This window comes from Mugil cephalus, chromosome 7 (genome assembly GCF_022458985.1).
Source record: "Mugil cephalus isolate CIBA_MC_2020 chromosome 7, CIBA_Mcephalus_1.1, whole genome shotgun sequence".
Lineage (NCBI taxonomy): Eukaryota > Metazoa > Chordata > Actinopteri > Mugiliformes > Mugilidae > Mugil > Mugil cephalus.
In genome coordinates, this window is record NC_061776.1 from 20,109,236 (window position 1) to 20,133,050 (window position 23,815).

The window sequence follows — 23,815 nt, forward strand, 5'->3', positions numbered from 1 at the left end:
ATGTACGCGTCCACGTGTGTGCACTGTCTGAGCGTGCGCCTTCAAACGGAATATAGAAACTCTCGACATTTATCAGCCTGGTAGTGTAAACACTGAAGGACAGATGTCTCTTGCCGGGATTCTTCCTCGGGAGCTCTTTTCCAGAAGTCCTCCGTGACCATACTGTGCGACACTCACCCCCCTCTTCCCTCCCTCCCTCCCTGCTCCCAGCTCGGGAACAAAAAGACATCTGAGACATGTGGATGGGGAAGAAAACTCGCAGCACTTTGTGCAGCCGCCACCGCGCTCCGGTTTCACAAACCCACTGACAGGCGGAGCGGCGCGCTGTTTTTACGCACAGCCTCCTGTCCTACGGGGCATTGTAGACATTGTTTAGTAGCTGTGTAGTAGACTCCTGAGAAGACACAGGAGCGACACAGCCTCTGATAATTGGATACCGGAGTCCAAAGTAAATAGTTTTTTGTAAACACAAGAGACAAACCTTCCTGGAGGTGCAGACTTTAGCTGCGTAAAGCTGTGACGCATGGACCTTTTTATTTTGATATTTTGGCGGACAATTTTTTGGTTTCTCGATTTGAACTTCTGATTCAAACCCGCTCACAGACAGCTGACACGCAAAGGAAGAAGAAAATAAGACTTTTCGGGTTTGTTGCCAAATTGCCCCGAGTGATCGCGCAGTCTCTCCTGGGACATTCAAATAAACTATCGATTTTGAGTTTTAGAAGAGACGCAAAGCCTGTATGTGAGATTTTTTTTTCCCCCCTCGTGGTGTTATTTACCGATTAACCATAGGAGCTATTTGGAGGCAAGACTGAACAGGTTACTGGAGGTAAGTAGAGGAGAGTCATGCCTGAAAAACTGGCTTCATTTTATTAAACGATGGTTGGACGTGAGTCAGAGACACGGTGCAAGTAGCAGATTTAGGGCAAACATTTCGTATACTTGACTGTCGCCCTCTCTCTGGGTGTGCTGTTTATGTCGCGGCAAACGAACTCCTACCTAATTAAATTTTATATAGGGTGCACCCTGCCTGTAAGAGTCAGCTGTAAAGTTGATTTTCCTCGTCCTGGATAGCTCACACCGCCTGCAAAATGTCCACCTTAACAAGTCTTCTCGTATCGTGTTCCTCGCTGAACTAAAAATACTTTTAGTAACTTCACTTATTTCCTGAAGCCTAGGTTCAAGTGTTTTTAAACGAGGCAGAAAGTAGAAAGAGAAAATACTTGAATCCAGACAGAAACTGCAATGAGAATGTTGTTTTTTTGAAAGTGTCTCGTTCGGTGGTTAAATTTGACTCACTGTTAAATTACATCAAAACACGTGTGTTTAAGATGTAATTTGCAGTGATAGAACTGTATTAGCGCCTTTCTCACTGTGTGCTCTGTTTTTGTCCAAGGTGCAGAGCGAGAAGCTGTGTCAGGACACCGGCCTGGAGAAGGGGCATTTTGGCCTCGTACAAAGGAGGAGGAGGAGGCGCCTCTCGCGTAGAAGCTGAGCCGCCTTTAGATGGATCCTTCATGTTTGTTTCAGCCTCAGAGGAGACAGTCCGCTTTGAGCACTTGCAAGCCGTGACAACACGTTGTAAGACATGACACATCGCCGCGTATGGATAGCAAAAAACATGAGCTGCGCCCAGCGTGGAAGAAGCGCCTATCCTGTCCTCTCCGGCGCGCACTTGGAGCAGAACGCGCACAGTCCGGCGGGTAAGGCGACACTCATCACATTCTCTAAAGTTGTCTGAAATTGGATTTGAGAGAATATCGTGGTGGTTTTGGAATAACAGCACTGGGTATCTTTATGTCAGTGTCGATGTGAAAGCAGCCCGGGCTCTTGTCTTCATGTTTGCTGTGACAACACTGACATTGTTTGATGTTTGAATTCCTTTCACTTCAGTGGCTTTTTGCTGAGTACTAAACCTTTCCGCACACACCTGCCAGCTGCTTACTCCCGGAGTCACTGCGACCTGGACCCAGAGTTGATCTTAATTCGCGGTTTATTGTGAGCGTTTGTGAAGAGCTGTCTGAGGGCAGGACTGTGTAGGTGCTTGTTGCATGTGGTTTGTGAAGTGAGGTTTTATGATTTGTGTGTGTGTGTGTGTGTGTGTACAAGGCGCAGGGAGGCAACAGTGCGTTGTGAAGAAAAAAAAATGTAAATCAAATAGACTGTGAAATGATATGAATGTATGTGTGTGTTCTTCTGGCTGAGGAGGGAACGTGACAGTCAGGAAGTCTTTCACCGTGACCCTCTTCTGGAGTGGGCTGCAAATCTAAATGTCAAAGTGCTGGTCACACATAGACACACACACACAGACACCGCACAAGTTTCCCTCCTCTCCTCTGAGGGGATCAGGTCTTTTAAGCTTCAGGTGTTTTGACATCCTGGAAGTCGAGCACATTTCTTTTCAGTCTCAGCTGAAAACACTGGTGATCGCCTCGGCCCTCTGAAGTCTGTGGCAGGGATGCTGCTTCAGGATTTTTGTCAGCAGGTTTTTTTTTGTTGTTGTTGTTTGTTTGTTTGTTTGGTTTTTTTTGTTTTTTTCCTCCTTCATCATCACACTCACAGTTTCAGCTCGGGGGGCTTTCTGTCCCCAACTGTCAAGATTTGTCTGCTCATAGATTTAAATTGAACCAAATGATGTCGCACTGACTCATACGTTTGTAGTTTGTACTTTCGTACTTGCTCACTGACTCAGTGACCCGCTGACTCACACAGCCATGCACATACAATGTTGCACACACGGACACACACACACACACACACATGAGGATCAGTTGGAGGGAGGCAGGCCTTTCAGACTTGAATCATGCTCTGGTGTTTTAGCCCCCTCCCCATCTCTCCTTTGTTCCTCAGAGCCGTCACCCTTGATGACGAATGTCTGTGTGTGTCCGAGGGCTTTGCCATCACCTGAGACATGTCGCACATCCCCAATGGGCGTCCCTCACTAAATGTCTGTAAAATGTGTGAAAACGTGTCGTGAAACAGCCCCGTTTTTCTTCAGTCGAGGTGTCCGAAAGCCTCCAATTTGTTCTCAGGCCGAACATGAGAGTGTTCCCTGCGCTCCAGGCATCTCACACTCCCCCGTCACGCTGCCACAGCTTTCTCTTCCGCCAGTCAGAGGTCGCGGGGTCAGCGGCCCAGCCGAGGGTCGGGTGCGGCGGGCTGGCGTGTTCTCTTTACCAGCAGCCTGCTGATGTGTGGTCTGGTTTGTTTTAACTGGCTTGTGGTTTTACGAGAGCCAGCGTGCTGTTTGCTTGTGTTATGGGTTTAAGTCTTACACGCTCAGATGCTGTTTTGTGTCGCTAGTCGGACTCACAGAGAGCCTTGCAATTAAAGTGTCATATCATAATTCCCAATCATTCACAAAGAGGCATCCTCACAACTAGATTTGGAGCCACTGAGGCTGCAAACAAGCTATGACACTGTTTGTCTTCCTCTCCCACTGGTCTTCATTACTCACTAAGCTTCCAGCTGCAGAGTCTGATACTTCAAATATTACTTTTATGTATTTAATTTAATACTCTAGGACATGTTGGAGATAAAAACTTCATTTTTAGAAAGGAAGATTGCATCTTTCTCATCAGATTTGCCAAGGCAAACAGAACATCCACTTCACCTGACAACCATGGAGACTGAAGGAGGAAAAAAGCTGAAAGTCAGGACCAATTCAGCCAGTTTTTAGCTAAAAGATTTTTTCTTTCTTTAGAAGAAGAAACCAGATTCTCATCATTTATATCAGATCACATTAATCATTTTCAGGGCCCGAACTCCCCGTTTTTTAACAGACTTAAACAACTTTTTGTTAACTTATTAAAAAAGGTATTTAGTAAGCCTGAAAGCCCAGGCTTTAGTCTAGCTCTAAACCAACATTATCCTCAAATCTTTAAATTATATTTCTTTGATATAAAACCTTACAAACCTCCTCCTGCCAAAATACATCACATACCGAGTACAGTTTAACATTTGCTTCCAATTGCTATGTATATATATTTTTTATAATCCTGCAAAACAAAGTATCTGATGTGAAACCAGCTAAAAAACAAAAACAAAACGAAAAATCGTGTTTCGCCCCAAGATCTTTCAAATACCTCAGATACTGCACGTGTGTATTAAACTTCAAATGCTGTAGGCAAAATTACATTTTTAACTGATTGTTAATCACAAGTTTGTTTCTAAGTTAGCTCCTCCATATTAGTGCCACAGTGGAGTCATTCCAATGTTCCTTAGATTTAACATAGAAGATAATGGGAACATGACAAAGGATCCTATGTTATGCCGCTCCATACAGCACATAAAGGGAACTTGATAAACATGTTGTCCAGCTCTCTAGTGGCTTAACATGACACACGGGCTGTTGAGGGAATTTGTCAAAGGGGTGTTCTGTTCCCCAGCACTTGTGTACGACTCAGACTCACGCGAAGCCCGAACCAAACAAGAGTTTTTGTCACTTTTTGGCTAAAATTATATCAACAGAACCAACCAGACTCTAGAGACTCCGCTATCTGTCGCGTCAGTTTAGAGCTGAACATACAGATCTTCAAACTCAAAGTTGACCCAGGCAAAGTTGGGGTGTCTGCGTGTGTTGGGATTGTAGGGCTTTGGGAACGTACCGTTGATATGTTTCCATTTGGGAGCTAGCTAGCTAACATAAGATCGGTGCTGTGTTATTTCATGAAAACACCTACTGCTTTACTAAAAACATCAATATAAGATTGCGATCAAGAAATATTATTTAGTTAGCAAGCTTAGTTTGGTTAGCAAGAACGTCCACGTTTGTAGTTGTTTCTTTTCTTTGTTCACTCTGGTTAGCATAAAATTATATTACTATGGATTGGCCTCAACTTGACTTCCAGTATGTCCAGTAAGTATGTCTATTATAGGATTATCTGCGTTTCCATCTGATCAAATTATAAAGCTGTTTAATGTCTGTTATTTTTCCTGTTGTCTGTGTATTCTTGTAACCAAGTTCAACGTAACGCATAATTCCCTAATCTGATAATAAACCGAGCCATAAATATCCAGGAACAGTCGTATAACTCTTTATAGAGATAGTTAAGAGACATTAAAAAGCCAAGATAAAGGCTGTGGGCTTCCTTTATCGCCGTTCGTTCAGCTAGAGAAAGAGCTGAGTCCAGACACAAACAGAAAGTTGGAAGAGACTTACAGTAAATGCACGAAACGCTGATTGCTCACGAGGCAAAAAGCATCATTAAACTCAGTGATGGGCTGCAAAACTACAAGAGATTAAAGCGTTTTTGGTGATTATTCAGCAACACTGGTGCAATATCACCTCGACATTAAAGCAAGGGCCCAATCTTTTCAGATGAATGAAACTCTGCCCGTAAAAGATGGATGTGTGCTCTGTGCAGGGAGCCTTGTCTTCGGCCGCGTCTCAGCGTCGGTGTGTAACGTTACTCTGGCTGTTTTGTCCCAGCACTAATGGAGAGAGTGCGGTGAGAGAGATTGATTATGCAACCTGAAATGCCACAGGGCAACTCCAATCTGGAAGTGCTTAGAGTATGCAGCGAACCACAGTGATTCCTTCAGGCCAAATTGAAGGAGGCATGATCTGACAAAAAGGAATTTCAATTTGTTAGATGTATTCCTACAGACAAATGTTTCCCATGCTACTTCTGTTTTCTGGGTCCTTGCTTTTGCAGCGCTGGACAATCTCGTGTAAGTGCACGGGGGGAATTGTTTCTTTCTCTGATCTTGAATTGTTTTGTTGTTGTTCAGCACTTTGACTTCTTCAAGTTCAAACAGCTTAAATTATTTAGAACAAAGCGGCGGTTAATACTTTCGGAGCCGCTGATGAAACATAAAGTAACTCCTGTCCTTATCGGAAAATCTCCCTCCTTAAAACAACTTTTACTCGAAATACAGAAGAATGTTAACTAGCCCGGTGCGGCATTTGTGTCTGCGAGAGTGCTTTTTTGATACAATAAGCTGTATTCTTCTGAAATTAGCAGGTCAAATTCATTAATCATAGCGTCTGAGGGCTGCTTTGAACTATCAGGCCAGGTCATTAAACCCAGCCTGTCTGGGGCACGAGCGGGCGACACGGAAACACTTTGGAGAGCGCTGGTTCGCCCAGACAGAAGACACACTAATAATGTGTCGAGGGTGTGCGTTTGTGTGCGTGTCGCTGATGGCCACTTTTGGGACTGCTACTCTCAGGCTTAGTGTGGGTTTAATTTGGAGAAAGAAAGAAAAAAAAATAAAACAAAAACAGCAACACGAGAGTGGAGCATGAAAGGGTTGTTAAGGTTCTGGGGTGGGTGTTTGGGTCAGCGTGTCTGCATTCGTGTGTGAACCTGTGTTTAGTGGAAATAGAGAGTTTTACATGATGTGTTTGGCATAAAACACGCAGCTCTGTGCTAAGTGTGTGTTTCCTATCTATTCCTCCTTATCCCTCCCCATTATCCCCATCTGCTTTCTCTGCGGTCTTTTAACCGTCCCCACAAACACCGGAAAGTGAAATCCTACCCTCTGATCATCGCTCCGACATAGCTAAAATGTGTTCCCATTTAAGGTGAGGCTCACTCAACCGCTCTCTGTGTGGCTTCCTTTTAAAAACCAACTTAATCAGGCTGGAATTTGGGTTATTAGGGTCAGGGACGCTGGGAAACGGCCATAGTGAGACACAGAATGAAGGGAGGCAAGACGGTGAGGACACAGATGTGTCACGTCAGGAGGCTGTGTTCATGTCAGCGCTCATGGGAAAACAAGGCAGTGCGCGGTGGATGCCGGTGTCCCCTCTAATTTACCTGATCGGGTCACAAGACACTAAGTCTGTAGCATTGTAGGTCTCTGCATGGGTAATTTGTTCTAACCGCACACACATTAGCTAAACTTTCCAGTGACCCTGCACACTTAATCTTGTCTTGGGGCTGTTGTACATTGAAACTAAAGCTGTTGTGGAAAATCCTCGCAGGTTCATTACTCTTCCTTACTGTACTAGAAATCACTTTCCCTCCCTGCTTTGCAGCGTCTAAGGCTGGTGTTTTGCTTTTATTCCCGTCTGTACTTTTAACAGTGTATTTACAGATGCTGAGATTTAGAAACGCTGTCAATTCTGAAACCGACATCAAACACAAACAGCCCGATGACGATGCAGGTTATACAGCAGCATCGGGCTGAATGATTCCTTTTACAGCAGCGTGTTGTAGATGCAGCAGTAAAGTGGACACACAACAGATGCGATGAATCAGTTGGGTCTGCGTCCATGTCAAAGATCCAACGTTCACTCTTCTTTTAATTCAGTTTTGGTCTCCACTGTCTCTTGAGGGAAAAGTCTGACCGTTCAGGAGCTACCTCAGTGAGTTACCTGCTTCGTTGCTAACTCTGTGCTGTTTGGTGCTCGGCAGGTAGAGTACAGGGAGTGAGAAACTGCTGCTGGCTGCTTCTTAAAAAATAAATAAATAAATAAATAAATAAAAGCCCAGGAGACCAGTGGGAGTGAACTAAATAAGAGAGGTGTGGCCCCTCAGTAAATTAAGCTAAAACGCTAAGTGGAGCTGAGAGGATTGAAGGTGTGATAAATCTGAGGGGTTGTCTTTGTGAAAGTTATTTGATCCATGAATCTGTCCATAAACTGTCCATATATGGAGGAACAGACGAAGGGACAATACAGTTATTTTCCCTCAGTTCAGAATCAGAATCAGAATCAGATCAGAATCGGAAAACACTTTCAAAAAACCCGAAGGGCAATTAGGAGAGCGAAGAGCGATACATAAAATAAGAGCAAGAGAATAAGATAACAAAAGAATAAAAATTGCAAAAGTGGGCAAAAAAACAAAATCCATTATAACTTATAGAATGGCTTACTGTAGTTTTCTGAAGGTATGCTATGCTATGCATTAATGCATGTAGCAGGTAATAATGGATTCATGTCAACTTTTGAAGTGTGCATCATTTTGGTTTTACTTACAAATAGAAGCATCAGTTCTATGATTATCCTTCACGTTTAGTGGTGCCATTGTTCACAGAGACCAACGCAAAAATAAAACACATTTTAAACCAAACCGTGGTTTAAGTTCCATTTACATATTATCAGGAAACTATTAGGTTACCTACTCACTTTAAACCAGTTTTACCAAGTTTTTTTTTTCTCTCAATGAAATGTAACTGACAGATTTATTGAAACAAAGTCGGAGGAGTCATGAATCCTGGCAGCAGTTGGTAGTGTGCCCATCACAACAGTAAACACTATTATGACAAATTGATCAAACACAGTGGGCTCATTAAGTCACGCCAACGAACGGAAATATGTAGTCACAAAAGGAAGAGCTTAATTTGCATGTTTGAAACCTGTTGCCTGGAAACATTAACGACCTAACTGAGACATCTGAGCAGCTGAATCAACATACTGCGTTCCAAAACTGAGATGTTGTCTATTTACAAATGCTATTTCTAGACGCCTGTGGTGGTGTTGTGCTCCCAACTTGGCTTGGTTGCAGGATGCCTGCTTAGTTCTCGTGTATATACCTGTTCATTTCCTCTGCTGGGAACTCCGTTCCAGCCTCAGCTTTCTGCGTCCATTAGCGGAGGCAGGCGGCTTTGTCGGTCCCCGATGACGAGCGCGCTCTCTCTGACTTGCTGCAGTGATGCCGTCAGGCCTGCAGCTCGAGGTTAATGTGCCGGTCACGGGTGAAGCTTTTATGACCCGTGGAAAAATGCATTTTATTGTGCTTGTTGTGACTCACTGATCCCGGCGCTTTTATGACCCGCAGTTACTCTTCTTTTGGCAACGCGAGGCCGAACGTGTGAGGGCGTTAATCCAGCACGGCTACACTTCAAACGCACGGCTCTCCTGTAAAAGTGCTTCATTTATCTCACCACAGAATCATTAGACATGTGTCTTTTGGGCTTCTCTCTTTGGTGTGGAGAGGAAGCTGCGGGGCCAGTGAAGTAAATCACTTACCATTCAGGTGCACCATAAGGCGGCCAATATGTTTACCTCTAATAGGTACTTTTTAATGAGGTCCAGGTTGCACCGTTCTGCTTTGCACGTCAGGCTTGAAAGCGGTACTGTTCTTCGTGATGTGTGGCTGGTTAACCCGGCGCAAGCAAATAGTTCACTATATAATGATGAATGTGTAATTTATTTTTTTACTTGAGGGGCAGCGAGCTGTAAACGCCTCATTGTCCGTCATGTGGCAAAGTGACTGCACATGTAGCTCGAACGAGGAGGAGTTGAATATTGAATCAGACTCTGTTTTTGGTTCTCATTAGCTGCTAAATGTTCATCGGGTCGTTGCTCGGTGCTGAGCAGTGGGTTCAATGCGAGGTTCAACCCTCAGAGCCAGTTTCCTGCTGTGGCTGAACACGAGGCTCCACATGTCAATTAAAGCTCCAAATTAAGCAGCCTCTTAACTCACTGGCACAGGATGAAACTGGTCAAGCAAATGTTTCATAACTCAATATTTCTGCTTTTCTGCGGGATGAACTATTTAGTTTATAAAATCCAAGAGAATGAGACATAATGGCCATGCTGAAACCCGACAAATACGTGCACCAGAGCGGAACCAGTAAATGTTACACGGTCCATTATTAATCTCTCCGGGACTAAAACTGTGGCGAGCAGCGCCTGTCTTGTCCATCTTGATTGTGGCCATTTTCAGCAATTAAAACCCATCGCTGTCTGGCTCGCGTTGTTGTTCACAGCCAGTCACCCTGCTAGGATGGAATCATCCGGCCCTCATCTCGCCTCTCTGCGTCCGGCATTACCGTCCAAAAGTCTCCACAGATGTTGTTGTCAGTTAATGAAAAGCGATGAGAGAAATGCCGTGAGGTCACACACAGATTCACTCCTCTCCTCACCATCCTGCTCCAGGCGCTGTAGTGTCCACACCTCTGATGAACCCCCCCCCACCCCCCCCCCAACTTCTTGTGTGTGGGCTGAAACTGTGTTAGGAATTAACAAAAAATATCTCATGTTTCTGTGACAGAGAAAGGATTAGATACAGAGTGTATGTGCACATATGTGTGTGTTTTAGGCGGCGGTGGTGATGGGGTTGGGGTTGGGGTTGGGTTGGGGCCCTAACCGCGTATCTGAACCGAGGCATGGGACCTGTTATCTGTTTCTCATTTTGGCGGCGCTCTGTGGTTTTCCAGCAGTGACAGGCCTCAGAGTGGAAACTGGCACTAACGAGCAATTACATCCTGCCTGGCTGCCAGGGATTATGGGATTACAGACTGACCGGGCTTCAGTCTGCGCTGCCTTTTTCTGCGCTCTCGTTTTGTCATTCCCTCACTTCCCCGTGTTCACCCTTATCTCTGCTTTTCTTCCGTGCAGTGGTTCAGTCATCTTTTCCCCATGAACTATAACCCGTCCTCTATTTTTAATTCTCCTTTCTCTTATCGTGTCATTACTTCTCCTCCTGCTTTTTCCTCCTCTTACTCTGTGGCCAGCGGCACATAGTTAAGGCATGCTGTCATTAACTGCTGAGTAGCGATATTGGTTTAGTTGCAAAGAGGAAGAAAGCACATTTAATAAGAGAACAATAAGCTAAAAAAACTGTGTGCGACTCTTTAAATCAGAAGCACAAAAATGAGAAAGTGAGGAGGTGAGAATCAAAAGAAAGTTTGAGGCAACATGACTCCCAGACACAAGTCTACTGGTGTTGGTCCAAATCACACATTTTATAACAAAGTGTCTTGAAGTCGCAAAACCAGTTTTCACACATTCTGGATGCATGTATGCAGGGCTTTGGGGCACGGGCAGATATCACGGTGCTGCGTTTTGTGGGACCTCCCCAGGTTTCTCGGTGTCTGGTAGTGATCAGGCAGCTCTCCTGGTGTTCAGCTTCCCTCTCCTGCATCTCCTCTTACACCGCAGGTGTCTTTTATTGAGCCAGCGGTGATTTACTGTTCCCTTGTTTTTCTCCTCGCTCCCGCAATCAGGCACCACGGTAGTGACAGGTTAAAGCTGGAGGTCAGACCATTTTACGTACGAGCACGCGCACGTGGCAGCTCTCTAATAGGAGGTCATTATCAGAGAAGTTTGGCTTTTGCAAGGAGACGGAACACTTTTTTTTTTTTTGTCTCCTTGCCTTTTTTTTTTTTTAACAAAGTGAGAGTTTATGGAGGCTCTGTGAATGAAGCTCAGGTCTGAGGATGTAATAGTATACAGTAGGCACATAGATCACCGATATGAAACATGTTCACGTTATGTTGCTCTCTCGGAAATAGCAAACTAATAAAAGTATAACATCTTTGTGAGTAATAGGCAGGAAATCACTTTTTTATTCATACTGCTTTACTAATGTAGGGAGAACGGGGAGGTTCAGAAAGCTGGAGCGCTTTAAGACTCTTAGCCAAATGTGTGACAGATGTGCAAGTTGTAAAAACCCTTAATTTTACGTGTTTGAGGTTGATTATTAATCACAGACGTCACATAAAAATAGAGATGGAGATACTGCACACTTTGCTCGGTTTTTAATTCGGTGTTTTAGCTCTAGCTGAAATGAAAACTTCTTTTCATTTTATAATTTGATACAGTAAAAAATAAGATTCTGGACATCAGTCAAAATTGACCAGTTGCTCATGTATATTATATTACATTTATGCTGCTGTTTAGCACACATTAAATTCACTAAGCCGATGTTACATCTGTTTTGCTGCTTCTCTTTTAAACCCGTGTCCTTTTACGTCAAATATATCCACACCCACGTTTCCGAGCACCTACACAGTGTGTCTGAGTGCAATGCAAAGCCGCTCTGGTAGTGGCGACCGTCTCTGGATTTATGGGTCGTGCTTGCTTCTGTGGCGCTCACCCACTTAACTAACTGTGAACAACAACCGGAGCGCAGAAGACCAACAATGTAAATAGAAGGTGACAAGAAGTCCGCTCTCCCTGCCGCAGACATGCAGTCTGATGGACAAACCGAAGGCTTTAATCAGCCAAACAAGGAAGAAACACATGCCCCGGCTTCCTAAACACACATAGTCACACACACACAGACACACGCACACACACACACGTACAGTGTTGGATCTGAAAGTGTAGGCGCACACACGCGTTCACGCAGTCCATCACCAGGCTTGTGTCAGTCTGGGGCTCCTCAGCACCGGTGTCCCACTCCTTCTCTCCTTCCTTTCTCCACTCCTCTGCGCTCCCCCACCCACCTCGTCTCCCAGAAGGCTGGAGGCGTCGAGCTGTAAACAGCTCCAGAGAGCTGGGCTGAAATGAACCAGCAGACAGGCCCAACGCAGACTCCCAGCTCGTTCATCTATAAGGAGCTAAACACTCCCAGCTGTGGCATTAGGGACTCAGAATGGCACCTCTGCGGTGAATATCTGCAGCCCTCTGTCCTGCCTCGGCCTGCCCTTTCAAGACAAGTCGGAGACAGAGGGAGATGGAGACATGAGGAGAGGAGTCTGCACAGTTGCAGATTTAGGTTGCAGCAGCAGCAGCAACATGTATTCCCTCTGTCGGTCTGAATTATGCTCACATTGTCCTACCTTCCTTTCGAGTTCCTTCTCCCACCCCTCAGTGTCTGCGGCTTCACTTTGCCTGGACTGGATCCTCACAGCTGGAACATGCAGGATTGTATAATTGCATCAACAGCATCTTATCGCGGCCTGTGATCCGTAACCTTTTGTCAGTCTTCCATCTCGCTGCGCAGACAGAACTGCGGGGATTGTTTTTGACTGTTAAATAAACACGGCGCGCTATCGGTGAGATCTGCAGATACGTGAGCTGGAATACGATACAGTGTGTGTGTGTGTGTGTGTGCGTGCGTGCACGCAGGGATCCCGCACTCCAGTGCCAAGGTTACACAAAGAGATGACAGATGTGGTTTCCAAGATGCTGGAGGTAACTGTAGGCAGAACGTGGTGTCAAAAAAAAAATGTTCACGTCTGATTTCAGATGTTGAGTGATAAACCTAGTCAGCAGAAGTCATGAAGAAAGGTTTAGGAGAAAAAGTGGTGAAACACAAGGATGCCACAACAAAATAAAAGTCATGACACCTTTGTGGTGTGGCCTTTTGATTTTTAAAGATGAGCACTAATTTACTTAATTTTATTTAATTAGCCTCAGTTTGTACCAGGACAGTGGCATTAGATTTCCTGGCTGTATGGTGCATCTCAAGAACTGGACATATATTCTTCAAAACTGGCATAAAGGCTGACTTGGACTTAAAGAAAACTGGTTATGATTTAGCGGTCAAAAGGTCTCTGTGACCTCACAAGACACATCGCTGCTAATAACTCACGAGCTCAAAATCTCGGGAGCACCTTGAAAGAATTTCTTCCAATTTGGCACAAATGTCCGCTTGAGGATGGACCTGGTTACTGGGTGAACTTAAGGCTCAAAGGTCACTAGCCGAAGCCCCAGTGCTAGCTAGTGTCTTCTGTAGTTCCTCTACAGCTGTTTTAAAGGAAAACCTCTGACGTGAGGTACGTCTACGAGTCCTACAATGGAGGACGGCTGAAAGGACAACCTCATGACCTCATGTCGCGCTCTGCAGCCGGCGCAATCCTCCGCACTGCACGTACTATATATAAACATCTGCATCCGTGACATTTCTTATCACCTGCCTCGCATCTCTGTGGTTTTTGTCTGGGACCTCCGTGAAGTGCCCTCGCCATGCCTGGTTCCCCCTGCTTGTACCTCTGCCACAGGAATAACCCCGAAGAATGCCTTTGACGAGTGTATCTCAGATGATGCCTTTTGTTGCCGGACCGCCGCTGTTTGCATGGATGTATGAACAGACAAGCTGACACTAGCCACGCAAGCTGGGAGCAAACACTGGCCTGTTACTGAAGCAGCAACGAAAACATTGTCCTCGTGAACTGAGGACGTGATATATGTGACACGTCGGGCCGCTCAGGGGCCCATGGGGATGTTTTTTTTTTTTTTTTTTTTACAGTATCTGGACAACTGTGAATGTATAGACATCATATTGCCCGCATGTTGTGCTCTTAGTTTATGTTAGCCTTTTCAAAGGGAGTGCTGGGAGGAGGAAAGCCTTGTTCTATGATCTGACATTCCTCTCTTTTCTCTTTCTTTCCAGGTGGAACCAGATGGAGGGTTCGGAAGAAGGATAGACAGGAGATTATTCCTGTGATGTCAGCAAAGGCCAAGGTTTGTCAGAAACACACGTCATCGCAACAAGAGCGCCCCGGCGCTTTCCTTCTTCATCTGCTTTTTCCATCTCTTCCACTTATATGAATGCATCCTCTCTGCAGAATGTCCCGACTTATAGCTGCTCATTTCCACTGTACACAGACCTCTAGGAACAAGGGGATGAGTTATATGTAGATATAAATTGTTAATGAAATCCATCCCCTCAAAGCTCAGGACTCAGCTCTCGGTGAAGCCCTGTCAGCGCTGACGCTTTTCATTGCTAAATTATGAGGCGGCGGACAGAGCTTGATCCAGGGCGGAAAGAAAGCAGAGTTATTTGACTTAAGTATTACTGAAGAGCAAGTGAGATCGCTTTTGATGAAAAGGGCTTAAGACAAAGTACTGCTGTTGCTCTTTTGAAGAGCTTTTAAAGAGCCGTGTGTATTAGGAGCTCTTCTCAGTATTATCTCATTTACTTCACTTTTATCTCGGTTAATCTCTTTGTCAGTTTAGATTGGTTGTTAAACAGACAACTAAACAGACAATCCTCTGGTGGCGACTGAATTATTTGTAAGTAAGCTTCCCTGTAGACCTGCACCTTGGAAACCTTGCTCATGTTTTCTTTTTCTGGCTAAACTTAGATGAGAAGAGTGATGTCATTCTTGTGTAGAGTACAGTATTAGCAAGTGATAGCTTTGCCTCGCATGAAGACAGTCTGAAGGAAAATATGCAGAATAAAATTGCTCAATGTGACACCTATAAATATGACAGAAACATGTGAAACCTATAATTCCAGTTGTACTCTATAGCCATTTAATAGCAGATAATTACAAGGTGTTATTGAAAATCTACTTAAAGCTGTGTCTCTTCAGTTAAAGTAACATCTTTCAGCCTGTTTAATATTTTTGCCGTTTTCTCTGCGCTATTTCAACCACAGCAAGTAGCTATTTCCAGAAAAACTCCATAACACCGCTGTACAATATGTACCCAGAAAAAATACAACTGTTAGAAAAAGGTGTTAACTATTTAACTAAGGAACATATAACATTCTCTGCAGTAGACGGAGCACAAAACAGAGCTAAAAGACGACTAACTTTTGGAATTAATTTGCCTAAAAGAGAAAAAAAAGAATAATCTTATTAAATAAAATAACAAATCAAAACATAAAAATTCACTTGCTTGTAACATTCCTACTTTGCTCTAATTTCTGCACTGCAAGTCGCTCAAATGTCCTTGCTTCACACGTCCCCCGTTTCCTTAGGTGCTGCTGTGGGTGCTTGTCTCTCTGCTGCCCCTAGTGGAAGGAGCTCATATGAAAGCCGGTGCTGCAGGTGTGGGATCAGATTCAGGCCACGCTGTGGGCCTGCTGGGAGGGCAGGAGCAGAGAGAACTTCCTGTGACGCTGCCAGAGGTGGTGGAGGACGAGGAGCAGGAAGATGACGGCGACCCTTACTCTACTTGGCATGCTCTATATGGTACTGAAGCCCGTATGAAAGTTTAATCTGTGGCACATCAGCTTCACAGGGCAGTGTCAGGATGGACTGAGCCTGCACGTCTGCTTTGTATCTCAGATGCCTGAGTGTGTTTACATAGGATGTAAAGTAAAAATGAAGAGGTGAAATCGTAGATTATGAATGTGAACGTATAACTGCTCATGACTACACTGATGCACCCTGGGTACTCTGACTGACTGCCGCTCCCCCACCTTTCCTTTGTATTTCAGACCCTTTTGTGATGGATGAGATGGATGACCATCCGAGCAGCCGCTGGGTGGGGCGCTCTCCACGCTCATCTGACCCCACGGAACCTCAGCCCAAGGGATCACCAAAGAAAAAGAAGAAGAGGAAGAGGAAAGAAAAGGAGGAAGAGGAAGAGACGGGAAAAGGAGACCGAAAGGCTAAAGGTAGAAGCAGGCTCCCGAAACAGAGCAGCAGGGACTGCCGCGTGGAGAAGAGAGAGATGAGGGTTCGGGACCTGGGCTTGGGGTTTGATTCGGATGAGATCGTCCTCTTCAAGTTCTGCGTGGGCTCCTGCCAATCCTCGAGAACAAACTATGACCTGGCACTGAAGGCGCTGCTGGAGAACGGCTCACTGCCTCGGCGCACCGCCCGGAAGGTCAGCAGCCACCCCTGCTGCCGCCCTGACCGGTACGAGCCGGTTTCCTTCATGGACGCCCAGACCACGTGGAGGACCATCCAGTCACTGTCTGCTGCTAGCTGCATGTGTATGGGCTGAAGAGATCAACGAGGGAGAGGGTGAGAAAGAGTGGTGTCACCCACCCTGAATAGAGAGGTGTCGAGAGGCTCAGGGTGGACGCTGTGTGCTGGTAGGCCAGAGAGGCGCGCTGTCGCACACACACACACACACACAGACAGACAGACACACAAAGAGCAGAGGAAGCGATAGAGGCCACTTGTTTCCCTCCTGTGGCGAATTTCCTGTTGAGGTGGAAGTGGGCTGGATGCAGCTGGACGATTCAGGCCAAGGTCAATATGAGAGGGGGGAGTGGGTGGGGGCGCCAGGGAATCCCTGTCTGAATTTATTGGTGCCTCATCAAAGAGTGAATTGTTTTTAAATTAATCATTGCCAGCTAATGCAGAATACCTGAGGCCAGTTATTACTCATGACAAAAAAAACTTTATTGGAACATGTTTTGATTTCACGTGGGCCTGGAGGCTGAAGCTCAAGAGATGAAGAGAAAAGACACAGTTAAAGGACCGACACTGTTTATATTCTGACTCAGACTAAACAGATGGATATAATGTCAACTACTTACAGTGAAGCCAGCTCTTTCCATGCCATTGTTTTTCCACACACGAACAGGGACATTGTATATTTTCTATGTTCAGGTGAACTCAGCCAAATGGATGCCATGCATCTTCATGTATTACTGTATAAAAGTAAAATATATTTATTACAGATAAATTATTTATTTATTATGGCTTCATATGAGAGCTGTTTTTAGGACCTGTATAATGTAGATATATATCTATTTATTGTCAAGATTCACATTTCATGTCGACAGTTACTTCTGCACATACACAGTACGTACATTTATTTCCCTCCAAGGTGCTGATTTCCACATTTAGCCAATGCAGTAACTCAAACTTGAGCTTGACGATGGGTAGAATTGGTCAAATAACATAAGATACCCTCCTAAAGCTCGGATTCTCTCTCTTTCATATCATCCGTGGCTAAAAACACACTGACCTACATTAAAACAATGTGATATAATTGATAAATGTTTTTTGTTTGTTTGTTTTTTTTCTTCCTCTGGAGCACCTCACAAGTTTGACAAGTAAGAGAAATAGAATAGAAGTAAGTTTACTTCTGGAAATTGTTTTTTTTTTACATATCTAAAATTTATTCTGAACACATGAAACCTTAAAACTAAAATTTCAACTTGTTTCAGAGTCCAATAATTCAGTTCAGTTACACTCGCCAGATATTATTATTATTATTATTATTATTATTATTATTATTATTATTATAAAGTTTCCTTTATTTTTGTATGGCATTATCCTCTAAGGGAATAAAGTTGTTTTTTTTAAATCCGTCTTCTTATCAGTGTCTTTACTACTTTTGTCCGATTACCTCTGTCAGGGTTGCTGGTGAAAAAACGTCCAGCTCTGTTCATACTGGACTTGTGTTGCAGCGCCACCTGCTGGCCTAAAATCAAAAGTCTGGTTCCGATGTCCTAAGTTTGCCACATGTTTGTGAGCTGCATTGATCTTTAATCTTAAAGCTCATCCGTTTCCAGTGTTCAGGGTCATTTTTATTTTTCTACACAGATCCATCAAGACGCGCAGCATACAGCTCAGGTCATACAAATTGCAGTGTTGTCTTTTTTCCTTCCTTTTTTTAGACTTTGATATGTTCACATTGACCGTTTACGGCAACAAAACACCAATCACATTCAAATGTGCAATATAAATATTTAGCCATTCAAAATGTCTACACTCAGTTTTCCCTGCATCATGCAACACTGATAGATGGCACAGAGAAAATTAGCTGCACGTACGTTTAGAAACGAAATGTAGCCAACAGAAATACAGTGTAACAGCACTTAATGGATGGCACACGTGGATTGATACAATTGATCAAACTTCTTTTAAAATGTACCCATGGGGTATGTTAATATTCAAATTAAATTCCCACACTTAGAAGATTCACAGACTAAATCTGAAATTCTGTGTCGTCCTAGAAAAAAAGTCCGACTATGCAGACAATTCTTATTAACCAATAGGACATTTTCATGGCACAGATTTTGTTCCAGCACTCTCGGTGTTATAACCCCTAAACTATCACAACCAGTGACACACTGATCCTTAAAAATCCACCAAGTGGACCGCACACATGATCTATACAACCTGAAGCTTTCATGATCTGGCCATTATGTATTTTTCCGTATTTTGGTTGATTAAATACAAAGTCAGGTGGGTATGTCGTACCTGTGCTGCTTTCAGTTTGAGCATTTAACCAATATCACTTTTAGAGATCTTTCTGCTCAAGTTCAGAGACGCATGTGAGACCGTGTTAATAACGAGCTGCTCTCAGCCACAGACTCGGTTCAAGCGTTGAGATGTTGTGGCTTTTTGGTGGTTCAAACCCAACAAAAGTGATCAAAATGTCCCAGTGTAAAGTCTGATTTCAGTTTAACCGAAAGTTTTGCCGTGCAGATAGATGATGCAGTTGCCAGAAACATTTGACAGCTGGTGTTGTGAGATAAAAAATAAAAAATAAATTTAAAAAAAAAGCCGTCAAAGACATTTCGCTGACAGACAGGAGCTCGGTGTGCTGAAGGTGCAGGTAACAATGTCCACTCTTCTAACGTGCGCGGAGATCAGTGGCGTTGCGCTGCGTCCCGGAGAAACTTTCGCCCCCGCCTCCACTTTGGAATGAGTTGTCCCTTCCTCCTCACAGCCGAGGATCGCGGTCGATTCGATGCTGAACGGGTGAAAGTTGACCTGGGCGGTGTCATACTCCCACGCTTGCCTCATTGCGAAGTCTGTAAAAGATTTATTTTTGATGGACATCTGGTGCTCCACGTGGTTCTTGTAGCTGGCTGTGCGCAAAGACGCGTAACTGGTGTCGTTACTGTTTAAAGACGGAGGGGAGTTTTGACCTCCTGCCCAGCCGGTGTTGTCGCCACAGCCATCCTTAACACGGGAAACTGTCCCCTTCACCTTTTCGCAGCCTTTTAGGAGCAGATTCTTTCGGCATAAAATGTACACCCAGGGGTCTAATATGGGATTAAATGAGGCGAAGCGGATTGCCATCATGTCGCTCCTATAGTCGGGTTCCCCCCCGGCAGAAATATAGGCTGGGTCGTATATTTGGTTTACAAATATTCGCACCTGTCACACAAGAAAAACACAGAGAATGTTTTGTTTATCATGATATCAAGTTTTAACAATAACTATATGTAATAGAAGATTTGAATGAGAACTTTAGAGCTGTTGTCCTTACCACTAAAGGGATGGAGCAGATCAGGAAAACGATGGTCATGAAGATCATAAGCCAGAACATTTGGATCTCCGCCGCTGAAGTGACGGATGATAGTCGAGGGAAGCGTCTGCGGGAGCCTCCCTGTTCACACAGCTCAGTCCGGACTATTCCTGTCCTCTGGTTCATCCCCACCAGCGACCTGCACACTGCCAAATTACACAAAAGTGTCACTGCGATCAGCACCAGCATGACTCCGCCGTACAGAAAGGAGAAGCAAGCCCCGAGTGGATCCACCGATCTCCAGTCTAGGAAGCACCAAGTGCCAGGGAAGTGTCTGACGTGCTTCCCGAAGCCGAAACTTGGCATAATGCACAGTACAATGTTAGCCAGGTAGGTTACCAGGAGCGCAAATCGCGCCATTGTTCGATCTATGTGCTGGGAATAGAAATACGCGTGATTTATGGCTAAGTATCTCTCCACAGCCATGGCGCACAGGATGGACATACCGGCTGAGCCGAAGAAAAGCATGGAGAAGGAGAAGAAGTGGCAAAGCAAAGTTCCTCCTGGCCAGCGGCTCGCCACGTATGTAGCGATTACCACCGGACTGGTAAAGCATGTCCCCAGCAGATCCGTGATGGCCATCCCGCAGACCAGAGTGTAGAAAGTGGTTTCCTTTTGTTCCTTTTTGGAGACACACAGCACAACTATGGCGATGAGGTTTCCGAGGACTCCCACGGCGAACATTGTGGCTGAGGTGACCAGAGACGTGGACTCCAACTTCAGTGCAGGGAACGCACTGTGGTTCTGACTGAGAGAGAGATGCAGCGGCTCAGAAACATTGGTGTCCAGTTCTAAAAACGCAAGAGAGTCGTTGATCATTATTAAAGCCTATGGTGCACGAGTGTTAAAGCACGGAGACTTTGTGTTGCGTTTAGAAAACTTATTCTAGAAAGACAGAGCTAAGGCCACTCCGGGTAATTCAACTGCAAAACATTACATCCTGAATGTTTCTGAGAGAGCACAGAGTGCATTACACTGAAGCGATTTCTCGGTCCAGTTTACGGAGTGTGTTTGGTTTCCTGCGCGCCCGCATGAAGGTGTGTCTGTTTGTGTTTCACGCCGTGTGATGTTGCGGGTATTTAAGCCATGGGCTGATGTCAGGAGAGTGACGCGCGGACTGTAAGCGCTCCTTTCCCGATTTCCCAGAATAACGTTTCTGTGGCCAAAGTGGAATCGAGGATTAATATTCTCATTGTCTCTGTCTCGCCACAAGAAAAAATACCAGTGTCGTCAACTCATTAAACACTGGAGTCAAATACCAACAACTGGTATCAAAAGAACAACTGCAAACCCATCTGTTGTCCAGTCTGGTAACATTTTTATAATCAGTTTCTCCACCAGGTCTGTTATTTCTCTATTCCCACCATCTACCGGGGATTGTACTTTTGCTGGTAAACCCACAATATCTGCTTTAATACAATATCCCCAATTCATAATGGCTGGGCTCATGGCGGGTTGTAACTATATGAAACTGGCCACACCGGTTATAAAATTAGTTTTCTTAGCTACTCTTGGACCATAAAATAAAGGTGCAGAGAAGGACATGGCAACGATTTTGCGTCGGAAGCTTCAGCACCAAGGTCAGCGCCCTGGACACAATCCATAGCTGCAAACTCCGTATTTAACCCATTAACGTGCAGCTGATGTGTCTGGGTGACATAAAGAAGAGCCAACCTCTCACTAAAACCGTATCATTAAAATACTTGTAGCATTCAAAGCAGTCCTATCTCTAACCAGATCCAGGTTTAATCTTGTTAGTGTCTGGTGTCAGAACATGAGCTGTACTCAGCCTGGTGAAAACACAGAGAGCACACATTGCCACGAAAACGCCGTAAATCACATTGAGTGCACAGCTGCGCATGCCTCTTCAGAAGAAGAGGGCCAGTGGGAATAGACAATGTCAGTGCTACTATTAGATCTTCTTATCGCTGTGCAGCCCCTCGTGTGTGTGTGTGTGGTGAGTGTCACATTAACGCGTCCTGAGATGAAACGGTTTCAGTCGGAAGCTCAAAACACCTGAAATGTCATATAGTAGAATAATTCAAATGAAACAATTAGAAAAGCAAAGTAAAACGCTTTTAGGGTGTTTTGTAGATTTTCCTTTGAGGTGTCTGGAGTGTCTTTGCGCTTCTGATTATCCACTTTTTTAAAACGTGTCCGGCAGTCTAAATACACAGAGGACGTATTCGTCTAATATAGAGGTGTCAGTGGAGAAGAGCTTTCTTTCCATCGTTACGCTCTGTTCACAGCGTTTTTCTTTGTGCGCCTGGAGTCATGCATTATTCAAACTCGTCGTGCAAAAGTCCCCATATAAGCTGAAATTACTGATCAGGTTTCTAGGGTGACAATTAGCAAATGATGCTCCGAAGCTCCATAGAATTGGTCGAGTAAATGTAAACCTATTATTATTCATAGAAAAAAATAATAATAATAATAACAGGAAATACATTAATATTCTCTTCTCCGGGAGACAGCAAATAAAGATAAGAGGGGGGTGTCTTGGTTTTTCTTCCCACTGATTTGAGGTTAATTCTCAATGAAGCGGGACATTGCTATCAGCCTTATCAGCACCACCAAGCACCGAGCCAACCCTTCTCTTTCCTTTCCATTTTTCCCTTTCCCTTTGTGCGTCTCATGATATCCTTCCATCACTTTCTCATTTAAGAAAAATACCACAGTACAAATACCCCCAGGGTTCACAAACGACATTATAATTCCAGCAATAATCATTATTAATAATTCATTTAATAATTCTCAGACCGAAATGCCACTGTGGCCTATGGTTTTTGGGGGTTCTCTAACTATAGTCCATACCTTATTGTGTATGTTTTTGTATTATTATTATTAATAACACTTGTGGTTTCTGACAAATCCCACAAACAGAGAGTCAGACTGCACCTGCGGGGCTGAGCTACAAGGAGCTGCCTCTGCAAGGCTGTCAAACAGCATCATCCACCAGCCTGTCAGGATGCCAAATTCAAAACTGCATTTAGTTTGATACTTGATAACCATGTTCTCACAACTGCTGATTATAAAACACACACTACACTCACGATGCCATTATTCAAACTTTGTGAGGATCCTCCATTGGCACAATGCATTCATCGACCCCCTTCAATCTCAAGTAAGTGCCCAACTTTAACCATAACCTAATTGTAACCTCTATATAACCTTTACTCTGACACCAAGTCTTAAGAAGGTTTAATGCTTAAAAAGAGCGTGGAGCCCAGCGAAAGGGGCCCCGCAATGGCAGCACTCAATGCAATACCTGCCCCCACAACTTGATAAAAACAGGACCACACACACACATACACACGCAGCAGCAGCAGCAGCAGCAGCAGCATCAAAATAATGTAATCAGTGGAAATGAAAGGATTCATCATCTACAATGGTGGAAAGGTCCGTCTAAAGGTAGGCTGTGAGTCCGAGGAAAGGGCTCTCTGTCTCTGTCCTTGTAAGTAGATTCCTCTCCTCCTCTCATGGATCGATGCCTGCTGGCTGTATGTGTTTGTTTGTGGGTGACCGTGAGTTAGAGTCTGTCCGCTGTGCTTTAATAACCCAAAGCTATCAGACGTCAGTGGCTCTGTTGGCCACAATAGAAATAACTCCGTGTGTGTCTAAACACACCCGGGGGGGAGGGCCTACGCATTGAGCAGACATGAACTCGTTTAATAAGGGCTCCCTTTGTGTGTGTGGTTATTTACACGTGTGTGTGTGTGTGTGTGTGTGTGTCATTGCTATTCTGCTACACCTGATACGTACGTAGGGTCACTGGGGATCCCCCTATTTAAATAATAGGACTAATATGTACTCTCCAAGGCCAGTGAGATGCTGACAAACACTGATAACGTTGGCTGTAGAGAGAGAAAGAAAGTGATGTATGTCCCACTTGGTGCTTTAACGGCATTGATGGAGAGAACACTCTGCTCCTCACCGAGCAATAAAACAGAAAAGCTCCGGAAGATGCTCACCACTTACAACGCACAGCCAACTATAATCAGTCGTTTGTCTTAAGGGGAATCAAATTGCAAGTCAGCTATTGATCAGCAAGAAATGCCTCTGCAATCACAAAGAGTAATTATGGCAGGCTGACTGCTTCCAAGCCATTGCTATGTTGTAGTTAAACTGTTTTTCCAGTACGGTTTTAAAGGAAATGTTTAACATTTTCAAAATACATATTGGATTTCCTTTTTAAATCAGAAAGATTGTACCACAGGTTCAGATTACTTCATTTGT

General features: G+C 44.4%; 2 protein-coding genes across 2 annotated transcripts; one reads left to right on the forward strand and one right to left on the reverse strand.

The window, feature by feature from the left end:
* Nucleotides 1-285: 285 nt before the first annotated feature.
* On the forward strand, nucleotides 286-17,602 carry LOC125010171. The gene is made up of 5 exons (XM_047588552.1): nucleotides 286-829; nucleotides 1,397-1,703; nucleotides 14,019-14,089; nucleotides 15,333-15,546; nucleotides 15,795-17,602. The coding sequence occupies exons 2-5, from the start codon at nucleotides 1,589-1,591 to the stop codon at nucleotides 16,304-16,306; spliced, it is 912 nt and encodes a 303-aa protein (XP_047444508.1). The 5' UTR covers nucleotides 286-829; nucleotides 1,397-1,588; the 3' UTR covers nucleotides 16,307-17,602.
* A 161-nt stretch (nucleotides 17,603-17,763) lies between these two features.
* On the reverse strand, nucleotides 17,764-20,692 carry ptger4c (prostaglandin E receptor 4 (subtype EP4) c). Its single transcript, XM_047588551.1, has 2 exons — nucleotides 19,541-20,692; nucleotides 17,764-19,428 (listed from the first exon to the last, which is right to left on the reverse strand). Exons 1-2 carry the CDS (start codon nucleotides 20,396-20,398, stop codon nucleotides 18,832-18,834), a joined length of 1,455 nt encoding a protein of 484 aa, XP_047444507.1. The 5' UTR covers nucleotides 20,399-20,692; the 3' UTR covers nucleotides 17,764-18,831.
* Between the last annotated feature and the right edge of the window lie 3,123 nt (nucleotides 20,693-23,815).

Coding starts and splice junctions, on each gene's coding strand:
- ptger4c (XM_047588551.1), bottom strand. CDS start 20,398: ATGATCAACGACTCTCTTGCGTTTTTAGAACTGGACACCAATGTTTCT. Junction 19,429..19,540: donor TCTGCTCCATCCCTTTAGTG/GTAAGGACAACA, acceptor CTTGTGTGACAG/GTGCGAATATTTGTAAACCA.
- LOC125010171 (XM_047588552.1), top strand. CDS start 1,589: ATGACACATCGCCGCGTATGGATAGCAAAAAACATGAGCTGCGCCCAG. Junction 14,090..15,332: donor TGATGTCAGCAAAGGCCAAG/GTTTGTCAGAAA, acceptor CCGTTTCCTTAG/GTGCTGCTGTGGGTGCTTGT. Junction 15,547..15,794: donor TACTTGGCATGCTCTATATG/GTACTGAAGCCC, acceptor TTTGTATTTCAG/ACCCTTTTGTGATGGATGAG.